Source organism: Aulostomus chinensis, chromosome 22, assembly GCF_037954235.1.
Source record: "Aulostomus chinensis isolate RoL2024-O1b breed Wild chromosome 22, RoL_Achi_v1.0, whole genome shotgun sequence".
Classification (NCBI taxonomy): domain Eukaryota; kingdom Metazoa; phylum Chordata; class Actinopteri; order Syngnathiformes; family Aulostomidae; genus Aulostomus; species Aulostomus chinensis.
This window is the reverse complement of record NC_141341.1, coordinates 23,837,850-23,854,976: the sequence shown is the minus strand read 5'-3', so window position 1 is coordinate 23,854,976 and position 17,127 is coordinate 23,837,850. Positions and strand designations below refer to the sequence as shown.

Sequence of the window (17,127 nt, the reverse complement as noted above, 5' to 3'; positions counted from 1 at the left end):
GACAGGGAAGTGAGCAGGTGGTGCTACAGGTGGCCACTTGAGCCTCTTCACATCTGTAGCCTCCTCCGGCAGCACCCAGGAGAGGCTTAGCTGTTTCCTGTTCTAGTATCCGGTTGCACCTCTTTGTTTTTAAAGCAAATTTGACACTTTTTTCTTGTTTGCCTTTCAATAGGAGGAATTAACCCTAATCAATACAGTATATATTATGACATAGTTATACTTTTCTACACGTGTTGCTATCTCTTTTGATCAGAAATACTGGTAGTAGTAGTTTTGTTCCTTTAAGCTTGTGTATGGTCATTATAATTTAACCTAAGGCTAGTTGTCATAGCTGCAGCAAACCCCAGTAATCTCCTTTTCCTAAGTGGAAACAGTGGGGCTTTGCATTCCACTTTCCTCAGAGAATTTTATGGTTGATTTGATGTCTGACTATTTTCTGTGTGGTTTGAAAGCAGCAGCTGCTGTGTCCACCCAGCTGCCCTCAGGGTCATGAATCCAGAGATGGATTTCTCAATATGTACAGCTTAAATCATACTTACCATTTTTAAGTAAAGGTGCCCTAAATGATGAAGATACTGTTAATAAGAAATTGCTGGAGGCAGTCACTGCTAAATAATTGTATTTGTCTATGTGAGGTACAAAGTTATTTAGACTACAGAAAACAGCAGAAATGTGTGCAAATGTCACAAGCCCCATGATACATACACTGTTGCACTGATCAGCAGGTATGAATATTTTGTGATGATTTTACACATATTTAAAACTCTATTCTTACTTCCAACATGCCATGCAGTGTGTACTGGGCAATGAGGCGGATGGAGTCCAATAATCATATAAAAACACTTCATTCAACTGCAATGAATTGCAAAATTAAAATTGGATCTATGATCATGTGCATAGCAATTCTGATAACAGCATCCAGTCCAGGTCGGTTTCCTGGATAGTGTCAAGTTGTTATTATACCTCCCCACCTGCAACAGCTATAGGCATAATATTTTTCAGGTTTCTTCAGATATGGCACAAATTTTAACTGTGACTTGAGGATGAATATAGAAGATTTTGGTTGGTCAAAGGTTACTGTCATTTCACATGAGCCTAACAAATGTCCACTGGGACTCAAGGATGAACTGGAAAGATTTGGTTGATCAAAAGTCAAGGTCACTGTGGCAGGCACTTGTGTGATATTTTTATTTTCAAGACATGCAATGGTATGTTCTCACCAAAGGTAAAGTGTATTTTAGCCTTATTGTACCCAATACGTGGAAGTAGTACACAAATGTTTACCCTCTTCATCCAGAAAAAAATATTTGAAGCTATGGCTTACCTCCATGATGCATTATTTCTGACTATTTTCCCCCAAATCAAACCCTGATGGTTTGTTGTTGCATTGGATCTCCTGTCAGAAAAAAGTAAACACTGTCATGTCTGTAAGTATGATGAAACTGAGTTGAAAAGCCATTCACTGTTGGGCACAAGAAGCCAGGTGAGTGTCACAGGCGTATAAAGGAACTGCATCTGGATGATCCTCCAGCTTGCATTTTGGAGACAGAAATTTGTTTTGCATTTGGTGTGAACTACTTACTACTAGCAATAAGGAATAGTGGGTTGATTAAAGGGTCATTAAATAAGTTTATGACGTGTGAAAACACTGTAATGCTCGTTACATTTAATAATGTAAATGCCTCTTTTACTAACAATGCTACTTCCTGTGCTGATTGTATGATGCTCTGATGTCATTTTAGATGGAATCAGTGTGACAGGCTTGCCAATCTCCAGTCCACTGCGTCAAGTCCTGAAACCCAGGCCTGAGACCAAGCCTATCAGCAGTGAGTCCAGCAAGGCAGAGTACAGCCATATTAAGGTGAATAACAATAACCTTTGAAAGTGCATGAACCAAGCCCCTTTTTTGAACCTGGCATAAAGATGCTATCACTTGTTTTTTGGTTGTTACTTTTATATTTGTGTGTCCTACCTTGTAGCATAGTTTTGGAAAATAATTTCTCACCTTTGTGCAGTCTCATTACACCAACTCTGGATAGAATGAATATCTTAGGATGGGATATTCAACCCTCCCTATCTTGCTTGTCCTCTCTTTTTATTTACCACAATGATGCTGTACCTGGCATGTGCATGTCTTTGCAAAAGATGGGGGAATACTACATCATTATACAACTAAACTACAAACTCTGGTATTTGAACATGTAAAGAATACTTTAGCTGGTTCACCGTGGCTGTAGATGAACTCTTCCCTTTTAATGAGACCTTCAATGATAGGAGCAGAGGAGAGAGAAAACTATTTACAAGGGTTTTTGAATGAAACTGCCAAGAGTGTAAAGGTGAAAATTTGACAGTATGACTGAGACGGAAAGAGAGTGTGATGGACAGGCAGAATAAGAGTGCCTTAGGATCAGCAGGGTGGGTAGAAGGTTATACAGTACAAGGGGGAGAAATGGGTGGGCTGACTATGTCTATCGACCAAGGGTCATGTCACAGAGGGTCACAGAAAAGTTAAACTGGCAAGTTTGGTTGCTGCATTTCTGTACCGTCAAAGAATCCTGGTGTAACATTGATATCTGTTCAAGTATGCTCCCAAAAACAGATGTGTTAGAAGAATGATAACTGTATGAAAACTGTGTGATAATGTTATCTTCCAGAACACGGTGTCACCATCCCACATTGCTCATATCCCATGTACAGAACTGGAAGCCACTGAGTTACAAAAACGTGGCAGAAAACGGTACAGGTTTCACAAATATATTCACAGATATCCACCCCATTTGGTTTAGACATTCTGATTTTTTTAGTTTGATCTGAACCAGAATTACAGTTGTGGAATCTGCCCTGAATCGAATGCCATCATTTGATTTCCTCTATGTGAGGACATAAAACGACTATAAAACCTGATATAGGATGCAAACCACACCCAAGTGTATTGTGGGCTAAAAATTGATGTTGACAAGTAAAACATGGAGGTTGACCCTGAAGTGTCTATAAAAAAAAAAGAGAATGTAATGGATGGAAAATGGCCCACAGTGGCCCACTGATTCATACTGTATATGTACCTGATGAAAAGTTGCATTGATGATGACCCTGTAGCTGCAGGCGCTCACTGTTCATGTCACTGCACCATAACTCAAGAATCCTTTCACCAAATCCAAACTTATATGTGTTCAGTATAAGTAATATATAATAATAGATTATGCTGTATAGCTGTCATATTTAGCTTTTTGTAGCTGCTGTATTGATTTTGTGATTGATTTTATAAAAGCCCAATTGTGTCTTACATGTGTGTAGCAGTTGCCTATTGTTCACCAAGATAGGGGGTCTCATTTAAGAAATGTGAGGCTAACTTAGTGATACCATTTATCTGTATGTTTATGCTCTATTCCTTGCTTTGCAGGCAGCTGACCATGTCAAGTTCATTTTATCTATTTTTTTATGAACTGACACATGACATTGTGCACGGAGACCCAGATGAAAATGAAATTTGTTAAAATGGTCTTTGAAAAACAGTGACAACTTCCTGAAGAGACCTCATCAGTTCATGTTCTTGGCTCTAATGCTGGACATACGGATGTACTGTATGCTCATTGTCCCCTTGTTTAGTAGTTTTGGAACTACTGAACATGCAGTAGGTACAGAGGTGGTGATATTTTGTGTTCTGCCAAGCTTGTGCACAGAAGAATGTAGTAGATGCATGCCAGATTTCCAGCTGTATGACTCATCTTTGCTTTATTATCAGCAGTTTGACTCAAACCTTCAGAGCCTAGTAAGCAGGCACAAGGTTTACTGAAATACACTGGAAAGTCAAGTCAAGTCATCATTTATTTATAAAGCACATTTAAAAACGACCTCAGTTAACCAAAGTGATGTACAATTGTAAAAACAAAACGAGCAACAACACCACAAGGGATAATAGTCATTTTAAAACAAAAGTAAGTTAAAAAGAGAGAATAAAAGAGAGTATAGAGGAGGGAGAGAGAGAGAGGGAGAGAGCTAAGATTGCTTGCTTAGCCGGGAGCAAACGCCAAGGAGAAAAGATGAGTTTTTAGGAGTGTTTTAAAATGTTCCACAGACTGCGCAGCTCGAACTTGGAAAGGTAGGCTGTTCCAAAGCTTAGGAGCCGCGACTGAGAAGGCTCAGTCTCCATGAGTGGAGAGTCTGGACCTGGGTACTGCCAGGAGCAGCTGGCTTGATGACCTAAGTGACCTGGCAGTGGTGTGCAGCTGTAAGAGCTCTGATAAATGAGGTGATGTTAGACCATTTATACATTTAAAAGCGATTAAGAGAATTTTAAACTGAATCCTAAAATTAATAGGCAGCCAGTGCAAAGATGCAAGGACAGGAGTAATGTGCTTGAGTTTTTTCTTTCCAGTCAGCAAGCGGGCAGCCCCATTCTGAACAACCTGCAAGTGGTGCAGTGCTTTCTGGTCAGGGCCAACAAACTGAATTGCGGTAATCTAAACGTGACGTAATGAAGGTGTGAATTAATTTCTCAAAAACAGTTCGTGGGAGATACGCCTTTGCTTTTGCCAACAGCCTTTGCTGGAAGAAGCTTGTTTGGACAATGGAGGATATCTGCTTGTCAAACCTAAAGTTACTCTCTAAAATTACACCAAGGTTCCTTGCAAAAGGATGACAGTAAGAATTGAGGGAGCCGATGGCACTGTCACATCCATCAAGCAGATTTTGTTGACCAAATAAAATGATTTCTGTTTTGGTTTTGTTCAAAGACAGAAAGTTAACTTCCATCCAAGTTGGAATATCTTTAAGGCAGTCAAGTAGAGCCTGTACAAAGGCTTGCCCATTTGTTTTTAGGGTTAAATAGATTTGCACATCATCAGCAAAACAATGAAATGAGATGTTATACCTTCTAAATATGGATCCCAAAGGCAGCAGATATATTGAGAAAAGGAGGGCGTCCAGAACAGAACCTTGGGGCACTCCATAACTTTGAGAGAGTTATGAGAAAGAAGGGAGCAACATTTCACCTTAAATACAAGCAACCTTATTCACTGAGGTTTTGTGTCATTTACTTTAAAAAGAAAACAAATATTTAAGTAATTAAAGTTATAGTATATCTGCTCACCTGGAATGCCAAATATTTGTGTAAATGCAAGAAATGGTTTCCCTTTATATAGCAAGATAAATTAAGGGGAAGGTCAGCATGAGGTGGAGGTGTGTTGTGTATCTGATGTAGCCCCTGTTCAGAAACTGCATTAACATCCTAGGTGAACACGGTGAAATGTGATTGAGATCCGATCGCTGTGATTGATGACAATACATAAGGTTATACACAAGCTTCTGTGCACCAGCAGTGTCCCTCTCTGGGGCGCTCAGTCTTTGCACATCTCATGCACTGAGATGCTGATTTTTTTTTGTGAACATTTTTTTAAAGTAACATTTTATATAACAATTGAATGAGAACAAAGTGAAAAAATAATTTTTGGGTAGTTGTAAGACTGCTCAGCAAAAACTTGTGCTCTCTGTAACTCTCTCTAACAGCGAGTCATTGCCAAGTAGCAGTAAAGTTTGACAGCATGATAGTTTCTTGTTTATCCAGTCAAAAAAATTATAAATGTTTGGCTCAATAGAGTTTGAACAGAGGGACACCTCCAAATCATATGACTGTAACATCCTTGAACTGAGTTTCTAAAAAGAAGCTATGTTACCCTTCTAAAACTAAGAATTGGGACCTTATGGATAAAGACTAAATGTAACGCTATGCCTCATCAAACTTTCGATCTCATTTGTGGAAAACTGCAACTGGTTATGAATAGCAGTGACAAAAAAATGAAAAAGAGCATAATATTTTCTCTTTTAGCAATGTGATGAACTGTTTCACCATTAGTTTAAGGTAAGCATTTAGCTTGACACACATATGTAAGCACATTGTGTTTTAATGTGGTCACAATATAACCCTAATCCCCTCAGGAGGTGGTTTGGCCAAGCAGATCACGTTGTGTCTTCAGTGTATCCTGGATGCATTTACACCTGTACAATCATCTGATCATGCACTATGCAATTGTTATCCAAAATGGAAAATACATATGTAAAGATGTTTATATGCATATAGATTGGGGATATTAAACCTGATCACAAGAGGTCACTTGAGGTGCACTCAAACTGTCATAGGGGTTGTACGTGATGGCTACTACAGTTATATGTTGTCACAGACTCTTTTCATTTTGTTTCTTAACCCTGTGTACCATACCAGTAAGCTCACTTCATTCCAACTTCAACCACTGAATTTACTGTGGACCAGTGGTGGCTGCTGGTCTTTCAATGAGAAGAGGCTCATTTTTCTGGCCTTCATCATGACAGACAAAACAGATAGAACAGAGTTGCCAAACAAAATGTGAGTTGTTTTAAACAAAGACAAAGTCGCTGGGGATTGGTAAAGTCGCCGAATCAGTTCAGAACAACGGACTGAAAAACTTGGAAAATGCTCCAGTGGATGTTTATTCTTCAAGATCGCTGATTCGCTCATTTAGCTGTCAATCAAAAAAGGATTCCGCCTCAGACAGCTCATCCAATCATCATGCAGAAGCCGAGCGTCCGGGCTAGCCCACTGCCCGGTAGACCCTCACAGATGCTGAGCATCCAATGGGTGGGGCAAAGCCCAGCATTTATCCAATGACCGTCTAGTTTCGCTGCAGTGTTAACAACCAGCTCTATGCTTCCCAATTGAAGTCAGTACAAGCTGAGCGTCCGACTGTGTAAAGCGCTGTGGTGCTGCGGGGATGAATGAGAAGGAAGTTGCACCGTTACCTGTGATAAGAAGCTGATTCTGAACAAAAGATGGAGGCTTTCTAGCGTATATTTAGTCAATAAAATGTACACACAGCAGTACATGTTTCACCACTTTTTTTTTTTTGGTGACATTTTAGGGGAAGCTCAGCTTCCCTTGCAGTCTTAGAGCAATCGCCAATGCTATGGACATATAATATACAAGCAAACTTTTAAAACAATGTTTTGAAGGTGAAGCATAAGGATGTGCCCACAGTTTCAACATTACTTACAATGTTAATATATAGCGGCAACCCAAATTTATGCTGGAAAGTAAGATGAAAACATTTTTTCCACAGTGCTGGTCTTTAAAAATCTTTGTTCTCAGACATTCTTATATTGAGCTGAACTGGGATCACTAATACTTTTCTTGAAGACATTTTTTTCCCCCACCAGACTACTTTGCTAACCCCTTCCCTGCTAATGTTTTTTGAGTTGAACAAATTTGCATACTGGTAGTGTTATGTGTACCTAGATTCCTGCATCCATTGATAGAATGAGGAGGAATTTGTAATATCTACTAAGAACTGTTTTGGACATATTCATGGTTCATAATGGACAGAATGCACAATATTCCAGCCTTACTGGTAGTTAAGCAAGGTGTCCCTGCATAACTACCGTAAATCTTTGATGGGTCAATTAAACATTTATGACTTCCCACACTAAATTCAATTCTATACTATCATCTACATCCCTCTCTGTATTATTTTTTGTCATCTGCAAGGACATGTGCTAGTATTTTGCCAATGGCAGTTGCTGGAATGTATACCTGTGCTTTCAGACTATGATTAAGTAAAGTGCAATCAATTAAAAGTGATCGACCATCAGTGTAGCAGAAGTCACCATGTTTTTTGCACTATCGCTCAATCTTTACCATCTACTCCTTAATCCATTTAATTGGGATTTCCTGTGGGCTTGAAAAATGTGCTGTCAGGGTTAGACGCATTGAACATATGTGAAGGATGTGTGGCTGCTCAGACATGTTGGTTTTAAAGATTATTTCCACATTCAGTGGGTGTACATGAATTATAGTTTAGCCATTTAGTTGGACAACTGTTGCTGTCCCAGTATACAAGCTTTAAATTTATTCACAGAGCTGGTTGCAATCAGCCTTTTTATCCAGTTCGCCGTACAAACCAAGCAATAAGCCAGCAGTGCCCAAATGGCAGACTCATTCAAAAACTATAGAAGAAAAAAAAGAAAAAATTCTTGAACTGAGACAACATACTGTTTGCCTCTTTGTCTGCATACATGAAATGTTTTACAGTAGATTTAGCCTCTATGATGATAACCCATTCTTGACCTTTATTGTTGGATGGCTGGGTTTCAACACCACAGTGGATCCCTATGGATTATGCACAAAATGTCAGGCTGATAAGGGGCTCATTGACATATGTGGCATGCCAAAGATGATTATTGATTACTAACTGCATCATCTGGGTATGTTAGTTCCACTTTAGATATGCAGTCAATCTCACATATATACATACATTGTAAAAGTTCAGTTTTAGTCAGACTAACACAACAATTTGACTTTTTGGAATATCATGTACACTACTTACTTAGTCATCCTCGGAGAAAGGGACGCCTGTTACTTCACTCACCTCATCTTCACAGTTGTATGCCCTTGTCTACCTGAATGCTAAACAGTGGGAGCATAACTTATGGTCACCTTTTGTTGGCTCAGTTTCAGTTTGTGCCTGCAGTGAAGGCTGTGCTTTTGTTATAATCTACATGCTGCGATTCCCACTGGACTATCTGTTCTGGTGACAAATCATTACCATTATCATCAGCAGCAGCAGCAGTAGCAACAGCAGCAGGAAGAGTTTATGGGGATTCTGACTTTCAAACTCCATCTGCTATGGATTTAATTGAGGGGTGATTTGACTGGGAAAGAGAGAAAACAGGGGAACTCTGAAATATCACTTGTATGATACTACTGTAATACTGCTCTCTCACTTCTCACTCTCATCATTGTCATGTTGAAAGACCCAGCCATGTTTCATCGTCAGTGCCCTTGCTGATGGGAGTTGTCACTCAATCTCACGATACAAATGGCCCCATTCATTCTTTCCTTTACACGGATCAATCGTCATGGGTCCTTTGCAGAAAGACAGCCCCAAGGATGATGTTTCCACCCTCATGCTTCACAGTAGGTATGGTGTTCTTTGGATGCAACCCACCATTCTTTCTCCTCCAAACACGACAAGTTGAGTTTTTACTAAAACGTTTTATTTTGGTTTCATCTGACATTCTCCCAATCCTCTTCTGGATCATCAAAATGCTCTCTAGCAAACTTCAGACTGGTCTGGACATGTACTGGCTTAAGAAGGGGGACACCTCTGGCACTCCAGGATTTGAGTCCCTGGTGGCGTAGTGTGTTGCTGATGGTAGCCTTTGTTACTTTGGTCCCAGCTCTCTGCAGGTCATTCACTAGGTCCCCCTGTGTGGTTCTGGGATTTTTGCTCACTGTTCTTGTGATCATTTTGACCACTTCCATTTTCTAATAATTGCTCCCACAGTTGATTTCGTCACACCAAGCTGCTTACCTATTGCAGATTCAGTCTCCCCAGCCTGGTGTAGGTCCACAATTTTGTTTCTGGTGTCCTTTGACAGCTCTTTGGTCTTGGCTAGAGTGGAGTTTGGATTGTGAGTGTTTGAGGTTGTGGAGAGGTGTCTTTTATACTGATAAAAGGTGCGATTAATACAGGTAACGAGTGGAGACAGAGGAGCCTCTTAAAGAAGAAGTTACAGGTCTGTGAAAGCTAGAAATCTTGCTTGTTTGTAGGTGACCAAATACTTATTTTACCGTGGAATTTACCAATTAATTCATGAAAAATCCTACAATGTGATTTCCTGGATTCTTTCCCCCCATTCTGGCTCTCATAGTTGAGGTATACCTATGATGAAAATTACAGGCCTCTCTCATCTTTTTAAGTGGGAGAACTTGCGCAATTGGTGGCTAAATATGTTTTTGCCTTTCTGTATGTTGGCCCTGCGATGGACTGGGTGTCCATGAACCCCGCCTCTCGCCCGAAAGCCTCTGGGATAGGTTCCAGCCCCCCCGCGACCCTTAATCGGGATAAGCGGAAGAAAATGGTTAGATGGATGGATGGACAATGTAGTCCACATGGCATAGTCTTAAATGGAGTTAGATATAGCAGATGCGCTGCATTTTCCCTAATATACAATTCAGCTATTTGAGTTGGTGCTGGACTGAAATCTCAATATCAGTGTTCGATTGGTGCAGCCCTTATATGGTAGTTTTAGTTGTTAATGAGTATGTGGGTCTTCTGGATAGGTGACCTCAGTATCGACTAATCTAAATATTGTATTGTCCCTTGCGGTAATATGCTGCGGCAAAGTGCTAACTTGCACTATGACAAGAAATGGTAATGCTTGATATTAAATGGGAGACATTTTTCTGCTGATAGATTTTGTCATACCTCTGGCCCTACTTGCACATCACTTATTTGATCAAACATTGATATGTGCCACTTGTTATGAATAATTAATGCGTCTGTTTTTGATCGCAATAGGGATCTGCCTTGAATCAAGCTCTCAAGAGGATGATTTTAGTAGTTGCCTTTTGACAATCTGTTATTTTCAAGGCTCATAAGCCAAATCCAGTATGCTCACTTTGTGATATTCTCTGTCCAGGTACTGTCATTATTCTGTCAAGGTTTTATCCATTTTTGTTGGTGATTGTTGAGGAGTGACTCAAGTTACGATATGTTTGCCAAATCTAGTAACCTTAAACCTACTGGTGAGTCCTAAAGTTGGGCCAGATTGCGCTTAAGCTGTTTGAAGCATTCTTTTTTGAATGACCGGTGTAGCTCTGTGGCCTCCAGGTGAGATTTAACTTGCTGCCACACATGCGTGCACACGCACTAACACTCAGTTGCGCAAACACACACGTGCACACACACACACACACACACACACACACACACACACACATCCTTGTACTTATATCTTTGTGAGGACTTTCATTGACATAATACATTCCCTAGCCCCTTAACCTAAACCTAACCATCTCAACTGTCTGACCCTTACCTTGACCCTAAACCTAACCAGAATCTAATTCTAACTGTGACCCTAAAACCAAGTCTTGACATTTAAACGGCCTTTTGAAGATGTGAGGACCGACTAAAATGTCCTCATTTTCCAAAAATGTCCTCACTGTGTTGGTTAAATACATATTCTAGTCCTCAATATGTAGCAAGTACAAGAACACACACACACACAGACACACTCAGCGCATCTGGGGGTATATGAGTTTCTTCAAGGATAATCAAATCCAGTGGAAACAGAGGCAGTCGGCTGCCAGCCAGCTAGCCTGCTATTTTTAGAAGTCTAGCCCTGCCTCAGCTCAGCTCTCTTCACAGATACAGATCCCCCTCCCTGCAGATATTTATAACTGCCACAGCTATCTTCCCAAGTGTGAAACTCCAGCTGTACAACCAAATTACTTTTTTTCTTGGTTAAGGATTAAAACAGGTCCTTCTTTTTCTCCTCTTTTGTTCGTTACCATGAGTATTGTGAATTGGTTTTTGGGGAAGCTTATCAAAGAGGAAAGGTTTATCATTCTGAAGATTTCTCTCTTACTGGAGGCCTCTGCAGTAATATGGCTAAGCTACAATTCTCTTAAGTTTTGATTTTACCTGTATGTGATCTTATCTTCTAAATGGCACAGTCATTTCTACTTCATTGTTTTGGTTTGTTTTTTTACAGACCTGAACATATTTGAATTCGGCAAGCTGGTTAAATCAGTATCTCCAACATCTGCTGCAATATAGGGCTAAATCTGACTTGTTCTGTATGAGTAATAAGCAACATGATAGCAGTGATATCATTCTATTATGCATAATAGTTTAAATAAACAGACTTAAAAAAAAACGTTTAGTGTCTTTCTAACAGGTTTTTCAAGTAAAAGTGGAGCTGAAGAGGACAGGCAAAATGGCTAGACACAGGATAACACACTGGGTTTGTTTCCCAGAAAATGTACATGTTTTTTGGGGTGAATAACATAACAGAGTTAGTTTCAAAGAGGACCAAAACAGCATGGCAGCAGAGCATTATTTAGCACATCTCATGAACACCAAAGGTTCATGTTAAGCAACAGTCACCATCAATGATTTAAGCTGTTCATTTGGGCTACTAAAACTGTGATTTTATTACCTTGATGTCAACCTCACCAAACATTTAAAATTTATGCGCTTTGATTTCATCTGCATGCACATGTAAAATGATTGCTCAGAGAGTATGTTAAATGTAGAAGAGGATATTTTCCTGAAGCACTCTGTGTTTTGGCTGCACGCACACTGAGCATGATTCTCTGGCTTGCTGCTGTATGTAATGTGGACAGAGTGAGAAGGTAGTGGGGAAGTTTCTCCTTAGTAAATTCACTGAAGTTTATCTTAAAATTTGCTTGAATTGGCAGCAGTGTTGTGATTGGAGTTGGAGTACTAGCTTACTGAGGGAGCCTCCTTCACTTAATTTTTTATGAAATTTGATATATTGATCTGATCCAGTGTTCTGCTTAATATCAAAGCAGTCTGAAATATTTTACACAGGCCAAACGTTAGGAGCTGTACTGCTGTGTTTATCTGTGCATGTAAATCACTCTTATCTGAGCAGAAGCTGGAAGCTGATCTGTGACGAAATCCGATTGGAGAATGAGGTGATACTGAGATATACACTTCAGCTTACCCACGTTAATGATTTTCTACACAAAATAATCAGTGGAAAAGTGTATTGATTTTGCAGCATGAAAAGATCTTGACAGATTGCGTACAGAGCCAGTGTGGCTGCAAAAAAACCCTGCTGCACTGCTGACGTAATGCACTGCGCACATCTCCAGTGTGTGTCAGGCATAATTCTCCCACTGATTGCAATATACTCTGCAGTCATTGTGTTTAGACTGCCTTTTGTTGGCAAAAATAAAGTTGACTATTTGGTCCTCTAGACTACTTCCTCTTGTCCTTGCCCTGATGGAAGAAAGACTGAAAAACAGAAGGAGGGAACACAGACTCGGCAGTTTATGTGGGTTTAGATGGGGGGGGGGTGTCATTTTATTTTGCTAATTTAATGGCCTGCTCCTTTCTAAATATGAAATAGTGCATGAAAAGTTGCAATAGGAACACATACACATTGTTGTTGGGAAGTTGTGGATGGATTGGTGCTGAAAATGGCATCATACAGCTGTTCCACTGTCACAACACATTTTTCAAAGGCAGCCTGTTGTTTCATTCATGTCCTCAAAATTAATTTAATCCCCAAAATTTACTTCCTGATTTTCATTTTTTTTTGTTTTTACCATTTCAAATTGATCAATCATATTTTATTATAGTTGCATTAACAAGCTAAAGGAGACTTTATGACGTGACTTAGGTTGATTACTCAAGCTGTGACACTGGTTGTGTATGCCGAAATAAGTTAGAAATATGTAATTGATCTTAAACCAAATTGTGACTGAAATCATCTGCACTGAGTGAATTATAATCATGTCAACCATCGTCCTCATTGTGTTTCACTGGAGTGTTCATGTGAATCAGTGGAACAGGGAATACATATGACCATTAGCATTTATCAGTTAGTTTTTTTTATAAAATATGTATCAACCCCCTTTTGTTTGACCTTGCCAAATTGTATGTTTGCTGTCACAACTCACTTTAGCTGTAAATGTGCTGTTTTATTGTTATTTTTTCAGTTTTGACACCACAGAGCTCTATGAAGAGAGAGAGATGAATAGTAAGTTGTGTTAAATACAATAATTCAGTCAACCTATGATTAGGGTTCAAGTGTATACACACACCTTATGCTTTTGACTGGTGTTTATTGATGTGAACTATATTCTACTGCAACTCAAACATTTCAGAGATAGAAATGCAATTGACAGATCATTGTGAATGTGCTACTGTTCAATAATTCTCCATCATTGATGACACGTGGGCTAAATATCCACCTATCCTTTTGGACATAGTATAGTACTCCTTTGTATTTTGGGGTTTTGCGATTAGTGCTTGTCATTTTCCAGCCCTATATGACTGTGCTTTGGAGATGGGGAATAAGTGATAAGTCAGACTAATCAAAAGGTATAATCATCAGCACAGACACAAAACCAATACTCCCTGGGTCATCACTTTTGCCTGATGTTTGGCAACAGTTTTGTTCCCTAGAAATTGCTGAGTGCTTAATTTACCTGTCCTTATAAAATATGCCAACTATACACAGTCTGCACTCACTGGGCTTTGAAGTTGCAGCTGCAAACTATGCCCCCCCCCCCCCCCCCCCACACACACACACACACACACAGACCTTGGCTGTTTCAGTTTATCTGTACTTGGCAGCCTGTTGTCTTTAGGCTTGCTTCCCACAGCATGAAACACATCTCTCATTCATTGGTGATGGATGATGGGAAAAAATTTGAGTGAGGAAAAATGAACAGATGTATGGGATTTGAGGTGGGGAATGAGTTACTGCAAACCTACTTCTGATATCGCAACCCACAGGGTTTTGCAGATATTTTCCTTTGGTTTTGTGTGTGAGCCACATATCAGAAGAATTTTGCTGCCTCTAACATCTTTTGTTGCTGCTTCATTTGCTTCCATTCCTTGTCCTTTGTCTGTCTGACAGAGATGCAGTGAGGTGTGCTGCTGGCTCACTTATGCTTTAGGTAGTGGTCTAATCGCTGATCAGTTTTACTTTTATTATTAGGGCCTGAGCCTGAAGGTACTTCAGGCAAAGACCCTATTATGTTCGGCAGAGCAACACATTAGCAGCACTAAAAACACACACTAATAAGTGTCCCAGCCCCCCCCCCCCCCCCCCCCCCCCCAAACCCATGAGGCAGCTCGGCCAGATGGCCCGGAGCCGGTTTTCACATCCACACCATTCAGAACCTGGTCCTGGACTGTTCTTGCTGTCAATGAGCGCGCGCAATATGAGCATTATGAGCATAACGCGCATAATCTAATTTCACCCCCTGAACATGCATGAAATTCACTGAAATTCGGCACAATTGTCCGGTCTGGCTAAACATTCACTAATCAAAAAGAAAAACTCCACAAAAGTCTATAGTGCCACCTAGGGAGCCACACAACTACAAGATAATTTTTTATAATTTAGAGCGCTATAACTCCTCACACGAATGTCCCACAAACATGGGACCAACACCGTTGGACTCGTCTCATCAAGATGCAAAATTCATACACTCTGACCTCTCACCTATCTACAACACAATGTCCACAAATTGGCCAAAACTGTCAAAATTAGGACTTTTTTTACTCCCCCAACAAAATCTATCTCCTCCTAGGGCATTAATGGTATCGCTTCCAAACTTTCACACATTACTCTCCCAACTGTGCTGATTAAAAGTTGCTAAAGGTTTTTATATGAATTACTGGGTTTGGATTTTATAAGCCCTCAAAGTGGGCGAGACACGTTTCACGCTAACAATGGAAGTCTATGGGAGACCGTGTCCTCTCAGGGTACACACTGTCAAACAAACGCTTCTCACGTCTACACCATACATCCCACAGCTTTTACAAACACACCACTGCATTCCTGACAAAAAACCCTACAAAAATATGGTATTATGTGTCACTTTTGACCAACGTATGCCGACTTATTCCACTTTTCCACACTACAGTTCTGGTGCTCCTCCTCTCTCTCCACTCTAGCACAGATCAAAGACAGAGCAGTGGGGGAGGGGTTCTTAAAGGGCCAGCTCTCAGCTCTGCTCTCACTCTAGCACAGATCAAAGACAGAGCAGTGGGGGAGGGGTTCTTAAAGGGCCAGCTCTCAGCTCTGCTCTCACTCTAGCACAGATCAAAGACAGAGCAGTGGGGGAGGGGTTCTTAAAGGGCCAGCTCTCAGCTCTGCTCTCACTCTAGCACAGATCAAAGACAGAGCAGTGGGGGAGGGTTCTTAAAGGGCCAGCTCTCAGCTCTGCTCTCACTCTAGCACAGATCAAAGACAGAGCAGTGGGGGAGGGTTCTTAAAGGGCCAGCTCTCAGCTCTGCTCTCACTCTAGCACAGATCAAAGACAGAGCAGTGGGGGAGGGGTTCTTAAAGGGCCAGCTCTCAGCTCTGCTCTCACTCTAGCACAGATCAAAGACAGAGCAGTGGGGGAGGGGTTCTTAAAGGGCCAGCTCTCAGCTCTGCTCTCACTCTCTGATCAGACTCAGGCTTCTAACTCCTAAACTACAAGGCCCAGGGATTTCACCAAGACACCGTTGGATTCAGGCCGGTGTCAAGGACGTGGCCACAGGCCTTAAAACGCTGCTTGTTTTCTATTATTATTACTCTTGTGACAAATCATACAATTAATTTCATTACATTTTCTTTTGACAGAACACCAAATGTTGATTGAAGGTTTTTTTTTGTATGACTTTTATTTAGCTTTTTTAAAATTAGTCTTGTGACAAGCATTTCTCATTGGAGCTAGCATCTAGAAGCTGAATAATCAAGCTTGCAAGATTTGATAATATGGAGATTAATAATATTTAAATAAAGGTTGGACTTCCTGATTACATGAAGGAGGGAACTGTCTCATCTTGGCAGTGACTCTAAGAGCCTGTTAAGCATTTATGAACGTTCAGAATTCTGCATGTACTCTTAAATAGGATACAAAGAAGACAAGACTTCAATCCTAAATTACCTGTTACTTTGTCAGTTGCGTGAGGCAGTGAAGTCCCTGGTGAAAATCTAATTCTGTGATCTGTTTTGGTTATGATACCAAACATCCACAGAAGAAAAACTGTCCGCATACTCAGACGTTCCTCCACTGCTCTGTCCCAGAACAGGTGAGAAATGTGCCTGAACCTGGTATTATTCTGCTGTTGTATGATCAGCTCTGATCATAATCAGTCACAATCATCATAATAACATCATCATCAGCTAACAAAGGTTCTAGCGATCATGCCCTTGTCAAATACTGTTGACGGGAAACCACTATAGGCTTTGCTTGGTATACAAAACTTTATTTAGAACTGGTGGTCAGGTATGCTAGTTTGACAGTTCTGAAGCAATTGCACTCATCACTTAACAACTGAGCTGGTATGTTATTGTATTTTCCAAATCCTTGTCGAAACTTACGTGGGTTGCTACGAGTTCGCTGGCTTAAAAGTCATTCATAGCCGCTTATTCCGCTTATTCCTACACGTTAAGGGTCACAGGGGGGCTGGAGCCTATCCCAGCATCTACAGGCGAGAGGTAGGGTTCACCCTTGACGGGTCGCCAGTCCATTGCAGGACCACCACATATAAACAGAGAACCATTCACACTCACATTCATACCTTTGGTCAATTTAGAGTATCCAATCAGCCTAGTCCC

General features: G+C 40.5%; 1 protein-coding gene across 2 annotated transcripts in view; it reads left to right on the top strand.

Moving 5' to 3' along the window:
- The window catches only part of trappc9 (trafficking protein particle complex subunit 9), a 242,188-nt gene that overhangs the window by 99,987 nt on the left and 125,074 nt on the right, over positions 1-17,127 (top strand). For both annotated transcript variants that reach the window (XM_086193247.1, XM_086193246.1), the window contains one exon: positions 1,743-1,861. In XM_086193247.1, the coding sequence (XP_086049373.1) occupies positions 1,743-1,861 (119 nt within the window). The remainder of the gene's footprint in view (positions 1-1,742; positions 1,862-17,127) is intronic.